Source organism: Carya illinoinensis, chromosome 5 (genome assembly GCF_018687715.1).
Source record: "Carya illinoinensis cultivar Pawnee chromosome 5, C.illinoinensisPawnee_v1, whole genome shotgun sequence".
Lineage (NCBI taxonomy): Eukaryota > Viridiplantae > Streptophyta > Magnoliopsida > Fagales > Juglandaceae > Carya > Carya illinoinensis.
The window spans coordinates 9,206,827-9,213,788 of record NC_056756.1 but is presented as its reverse complement, the minus strand read 5'-3'; the positions used below and the strand labels follow the sequence as shown (position 1 = coordinate 9,213,788).

Sequence of the window (6,962 nt, the reverse complement as noted above, 5' to 3'; positions counted from 1 at the left end):
TAATTCAAGTTTCAGAGTAAGTTCATACTAAGTCAAGTTTCAGATCAAGTTCATGTCAAGTCAAGTTCAGTTCATGTTTTAATTTAAGTTATGTCAATTATGCTATGTTGTACGCTAAGTTATGCTTTAATTATTTATGAATTTGATTATGCATTTATGTTTTTACTATCATCCATGCATCATTAGCATGTGTGGAAGTTTTTTGTTAACTTGCTGAGATTTGTAATCAAATCTCACTGTGGTAGTCCCAACTACCATTCCCCCCGAATGGTAGATCTTGTTACAGGACCTGAAGGAGGATTAGGAGCTGACCAACTAGACACAGTTGACTGAACGACGGTGCGTCGTTAATGTTAATATAGTAGTTAAATTACTACTTGTACGATGGAGTTACATCTCCAGTACTTTTGGATCATAACTATTTTGGACTAATGTTGTGATCTTAATTGTTCAATAGGTTTTTATGTATGAAGTACGTTTTAAGCATTTGAGATATTTTCAATTTGGTGCATAGTATTGCTAAAGAAAAAAAAAATTATCCGCTGCGAATATTGCATATTGTTAGATGCATGTTAGGAACATTGCATCTTATATGTCATGAACGGGGGCAGGTAACCTTGTGTTGCATGTCTCGACGCTTCAAATGTCCGTTCGATGCCAAACAGAATTTGGAGGCGTCACATTCTAGCATATAGTTTTATATATATATATATATATGGAAGTATATAGTTCAATGCAAATCAATATACGTATAAAAGGGCTTCTTAAAATGCACTAAATCAGGTTAAAAAACATGAGCATCGACATGTCTACACTAGGAACAGTTTGGTTTTATAGTAGATGCATTAGCTAAATACCAAGCAGTGTGAATAATTAATATACAAATCGGCACAGGCAATAAAGTGACAAAGACAACTTTGATGCTCAGAAAAAGCTCCTAGTTCTTGTCAGTTGAGACTTCGCGGATTGCTTGTTCCTCCAGGTGTGAAATTGTGAGATATGTGGTGTCTGTAAGACTGAAGGCATATATGCGAACTGGTGACAATATCCTCCAGGAATGATCCAATCACAATATGGAGCAGGCCCTATGCCCACTTCTCTTCTTCTTTTTCTTCAGCTTTGGTGGCTGGAGAACCACCTTTATGGCCGCATCAAAAACAGCTTTCACATTCTATTTGATTTAATCACAATGCAAATTCAGTCAATAATGAGGCCACGACATGTTTTCCCTAATTAAATAATAAAATGACTACATATGTAAAAAATAAAAATTACTTGCCTGCTGTGTTTTTGAACTACATTCGATGTAGACTGGAGCGCCAATCAGCTTTCTCAGTTCCTCCCCCTTCAAAAGGTTTTGAATAATATATAACCATAATGATGATGATGATAAAAACATGACCTTTATGCCACATTTACCATGGTCATGAAAACCAATAAAAGCAACACAATGGGATATATAGTAAACGGTAGTGCAAAAATGTGAGTAACAAACATGGAAAAAGCAGAAGCATATACCTGGGCTGTGGTTATGGGCACTGCACCAGGGTGGTCTATAAAGAAATGCTTGTCATCTCGAAGATCTGCAAAAAGCAAGCTTGGATAAATATGCTAAAGTTTGTTTTGTTTTTGTTTTTCTTCTTTTCTTTTTTTGTTGCAGAAACTGTTTCCTTTTTTTGTCATACTTATCACGCTTATTAAATAAAATACTTGAAGTAGGTAAAATACAAATAATGAGCAAGCAGAAATCTGCACTTTTGTGAAAACATTTTAATGAAGTTTTCTTACTTATAGAAAAAAAAAAAAAAAAAAAAAATTAAAGCACAACTAGCAATCACAATAAAGGCAATTTCCTTTATCTACAAATCATGTTCAATATCTAAGTCAAAATGATGGTGAATTTATATTTTGCTGATCATGGCATTTGTGAATTGTGTCAGCCTTGAATATGATGATTCTAACACATACCAAATGATTGTACTGGCACATACTTTTCATGCAAGTACTGCATATCAATAGTGACAAATATATAAAAAAGGGGTGGGAAGGAAGAACTGGTTTCTACATAAGCTATACGAGGTAATAACTCGAATGATTAAATATGGAAGAATTAGAAATACAACTAAAATCCAGTATATTATGTGAGAAGAGGATCATAATCTTCAACAGAAGCAGCAGGCCAAGTCCCAACATAAAGATGAAAACAAAAATAAAAATATTTAAAGATGGGCAGTAGAGAAGAAACATTAACTTCATACATTAGACGGAACATGCAGAAATTAGACATGTTTTAGCAAACCAAAAACGAAAAGGGTGAGTAGGAGAGTCTAACCAAGTTTTGTTCCAACAAGTACAATTGGAATACCAGGTGCATAATGCCTCAATTCAGGAATCCACTGAATATTAGGACAGCAAAGCATAAAGAATTTGTCACACATCAACAGAAAGAGAAAGGGTAAAAGGTATCCTCACAGTTAAAATACTTACTTTCTTTGCAACATTTTCATAACTGGCCTTGCTTATGAGAGAGAATGCGAGAAGGAAGACATCTGCCCCCCGATAGCTCAAAGGTCTTAACCTATTATAATCTTCCTGGCCTGTTCCATAAATCTTAAAAATCAGACCCATTACAAGAAGCTCCTTTGGGAGGGGGAGAGAGAGGGAGAGAGAGAGAGAGAGAGAGGAGGGGGGGGGGTGTGGGTTTACTACAGTCCTGGACTTACCAGCAGTATCCCACAGGCCTAAATTTACAGTGTTCCCATCCACAACCACATTTGCACTGAAATTGTCAAAGACAGTTGGGACATAATCCTGTTCTCCAACATACGATAAGTGAATAAGGAAAGTTAAGTCAACTGTCACAGGAGCATTCTCATTTTTTACAGGAGATTCATTATTACAATGACCCACTCAATTTTGATAAGAAAGTTCTAAAGGAAAGCAAAGAGTTATGAATCTTTACATTCTAATCTCACCAATCATAAAACTACCTGGCTTAGTTAAGATGATCCTTTTATTTAGTCTGGACTAAGAAACCAACTAAAGGGTAAAAGAACAGATACATGAGAAAACAATATCCATAGAAGTAAATTGAAACAGGAATTGAAAATATTAAGAGAAGTCATCAAAGATTTCAAAGCTCTCCATGAAATATGGGGTTCAACAATTACAGTTTCTTTTCTATTCCTCGGGTTTCTAGTCCTAAACTAAGTTTCCTCGATAATAACTTTAAAGCCCCATATATTGAAGCATCTCACTAAAAATATGGTGTACTATGAAAGCCATTAATCGCAATCCAAAACAGAAGGATAGAATCAAAGAACCCAATTCAATCCAATACACAAAATTCAAAGTTTCATATTCCTTTCTTTCCCTCATTCTTGCTCAACTCTAGAGGACCACATTTTTTTTGATAAGTAACTCTAGAGGACCACATAGAGTCAAGAAAACCATACCCCATAACAAAATACTTTCTAACCTTCCATTCAGTTCAGAAAGAACGTTAAAAGCCCATTACATCAAACAAAATTTCTCCAAGAGTCATGGGTGAGAACAAATTGCCGGACCAAACAAAGCCCTAAATCACTCATTCAAAACACAAAATTAGCATCAAAGTTGAAATCTTTCTCATTTCATTCCCAGAAGTTCCTCGAAACCCAAATGGAGGGTTTAACGAACATAGCAAAGAAAACACAACAAAGGAAAAAATATGAAAACCCAAATGACGCAAGCATTTCTAGACAAGAACGTAGCCTCACATCACATTTGTCAGCCACCAAACAAAAGACCAACTCAAAGGCACATAACAAAAAGAAGCAGGAGAAGTAAAAATTATGTTTCCAAGTTTTCCCAATTACATTTTCCAGGGGACCAAATAGAAACGACACTGACCGTAGGGAAAGTGTTGCTGGTGTAGGAGATGAGCATACAAGTCTTCCCAACGGCACCGTCGCCTACTGTGACACACTTTATAAACCTCGAAGCACTCATTTTTTTCTCTCCCTTGCTTCTCTTGTTTTTGTTTCTTCAGCAACTATTAAGACCTTGTTTTCAGACTAGCGTACGTTGCCCCCCCCCCCCCCCCCCCCCCCCCTCTCTCTAAAGGCACGCTTGGAGAGAGAGAGAGAGAGAATACAAGGATGGGAAGCTGGACCTGGACAGCCAGCGCTTGCCAGCTATATGTTTTACGAGACCTCAAACCAATCCAAGACCCCAAATTTCTTCCTTTCTTACAAATGCCCCCCTCAACACCTGTCAACTTCTCTACTTTTTTTTTTTTTTCTTATTTTAGTGAAAACAAAAGTGTGAATAAAGTATCAACAATGTTCAGAACAGTACTTTTCCCTTAAAAAACGAAGGCTATGGATTTTAGGACGAGCTTCTTTTCGGACTTCGAAACTCGTCCTAAAATCACATGCGTGTAAAAGACTAATGGTTTTTTTATGACTGATCATCCCACCCTTACAACTATAATTATGTTTGGCAATTAAGAATTTTTAGATGAGAATTTTAAATTTTAAGATTAAATATTAAAATATTATATTTTAATATTATTATTATTTTAAGATTTATAAAAGTTAAGAAAAAATTAAATTATTTATTATATTTTATATAAAAATTTAAAAAAATTATAATAATGAGATGAGAATTTTATGTTTGAGATGAAAAATTCTAATGACGGTCAAAATTCATTATTGTTCTGTTTTTGCTATACTTTCTTCACCAACAATATACTTCTTACTCCATAAATCTCTGTACTCTATTAGCAATGTTATTTAAAATACGTTTGTAATGAATTTTATTGGAATATTAAAAGCCTCTACTTTTTAGCAACAGGATAAAGTGAAAGAGAATAAAATTGAACAACAAATGTTAGAGACGTTACAGTTGTTTTCCACGTTAAGAGAGAATACCTTATATTTAGTTATAGGTAAATAGTATTCGTCCTCGTGATTGTGTAAGTATTGCATAACTTTTTTTAAAAAAAATAAATTAATATGAGATTTATATGAAGAAAAATATTAAATTTTTAATCGTAAACCTTACTTTTTTTAAAAATAATTGTGCGACGTTTACACATTTTACGACTGTATGTAATGTTACTCTTAGTTATAATTAATAAATTCATTAGCGAATTCAAGTATTTATTTAAAAAATATTTTTTCTTCTAAATAATCGGGGGTTGGATTTCGACGTTTGGTGAAGTTCATCTTCACATATGAAAAATATAAAGTGTATAAATCTGTGCACTTCTTTAAAAAAAAATAAGAAAATTTTCAACCCACATAGAAAAAATCAACTTTTTCATAATAGACATTGCATAAAAAATATTCATATCGTCCACCCATACAATAGAAGATTCTTTTGTTTTCAAACAGACGCCTACAATTATTGAAACTTTGGTCTTAGAGCATAGTTTGATTAGAAGAAAAGAGCGTTTGCTTGATTACAGATTGTGGATATGCGTTCATTGCTCTCCACCTATTCAATAATTTTTCCTAATCATCACTTGATTTATGATATAATCATGTACAAGATGAACAGCTAAGTGATCGACACCACAAACCTAACTCCCTGAAGAGAACTCGCGTGTTAATAAACATCAAGCACAGATACATGGGCAGCATGCACACATATTTTTGGAAATTGATGAATACTTGTTTTTTGGTCTGATTGTTCAGAATTAACTGACCTATATTGATGGCCGTCAATGTCAAAGTGTCTTTAAAAATACTCGATCAATGTTCATGTTCAATTGGCAGAAAGTATAGGTTAGGGTTGCCTACTTCAGGAAGCCAAATATATAGGAGATCATCCGTTAGTGGGAATGGTTGGGGGATCCTCGCTTTCATGGGGGGAGCCAATAATGTGTAGCAAACCAGAGGATCCACCAATAAAACCAACTGCATGATTGAACAAGCTATCAAGTTGATTTGGTTGGCATTGGCCCTTGCTGTTGAGTTTCCCAGCAACATATCACAGTCAAATAACACTTGGAACCACCTAAAATCCTTTATGAAAAGGGTGGCTGTTAAGAGTTGTTAATGTCCATCTGCTCACCTAATCAGAGTAATTGAAAGATATACACCATATCTCATACGTGTGTGTAATCGAAAATGACATCTTATTGGGACTGCATGGCATGTAGGCCATTGGTTTCCAACCAGGAAAAGGAAACCAATTCTTAAAAAAAAAACTAAAAGAAATAAACAGCAATCAAAAGCACAAGTCAAATGCCAATGGGTGGGATTCTTGAGGGAGTACTCTGTGCATAATTTTCATGTAATCATGCTTTCAGCTGGCCAAGCAGAATTGCAAGGTCATGTTTATCTATTCTGAAATACTTTCATGAGAGTCAAGTGCCAGCACAATCAGATGCAGACGTAGTGACTACGTTCCCATGGCTTCATCGTATATATTATCAACTAAAAGGTCAATCTCATGAGTCATGGCAAACAACCGCGACCAAACAACTTGTCCAGATCTATATATTTTATTACCCTCTTTTTGGACGCCATGAGTTAGAGCCTGCTAAACTTTCTGATGCTCAACCTTAGGCCCTCCCCCTATGCTTTAGTTAGATACAAGCTGTCTCTTATTCTTTGTAGAGGAAAAAAACAACCAAATAAACTACTCTTCATCTTGAATTTTGCATTTTCAGTCACATTGAAGTATTGGTCATCTTCAATCATTCGAGCTAAATTTTCTTATTTTAAGTGATTTCGTGAGTCAAATACTTCCAAAAAATAAATAAATTATTACTTAAAAATGTGACACGCCAGCTAATATGACTCCGGATAATAACTAAGATGATCTTTCACTGTTTATTTAAAAAAAAAAATCTACTTTTAATAGCCCAATATTTTGATAAATATTGGGCTATTTAGAACTAACTGATGTCGAAGATAAATATAAACAAAAGGCTGGGGGGCACATCCAGGGGTCAACACCAACTCCATGTG

General features: G+C 34.7%; 1 protein-coding gene across 1 annotated transcript; it reads right to left on the bottom strand.

Annotated features, from left to right (window-relative positions):
- Positions 1-746: 746 nt before the first annotated feature.
- Positions 747-4,084, bottom strand: LOC122311091 (rac-like GTP-binding protein RAC1). The gene is made up of 7 exons (XM_043125466.1): positions 3,892-4,084; positions 2,724-2,811; positions 2,488-2,597; positions 2,333-2,396; positions 1,519-1,583; positions 1,280-1,345; positions 747-1,171 (listed from the first exon to the last, which is right to left on the bottom strand). The coding sequence occupies exons 1-7, from the start codon at positions 3,988-3,990 to the stop codon at positions 1,067-1,069; spliced, it is 597 nt and encodes a 198-aa protein (XP_042981400.1). The 5' UTR covers positions 3,991-4,084; the 3' UTR covers positions 747-1,066.
- Between the last annotated feature and the right edge of the window lie 2,878 nt (positions 4,085-6,962).

Coding starts and splice junctions, on each gene's coding strand:
- LOC122311091 (XM_043125466.1), bottom strand. CDS start 3,990: ATGAGTGCTTCGAGGTTTATAAAGTGTGTCACAGTAGGCGACGGTGCC. Junction 2,598..2,723: donor AGGCCTGTGGGATACTGCTG/GTAAGTCCAGGA, acceptor TTTATGGAACAG/GCCAGGAAGATTATAATAGG. Junction 1,346..1,518: donor TGCCCATAACCACAGCCCAG/GTATATGCTTCT, acceptor AACCTTTTGAAG/GGGGAGGAACTGAGAAAGCT.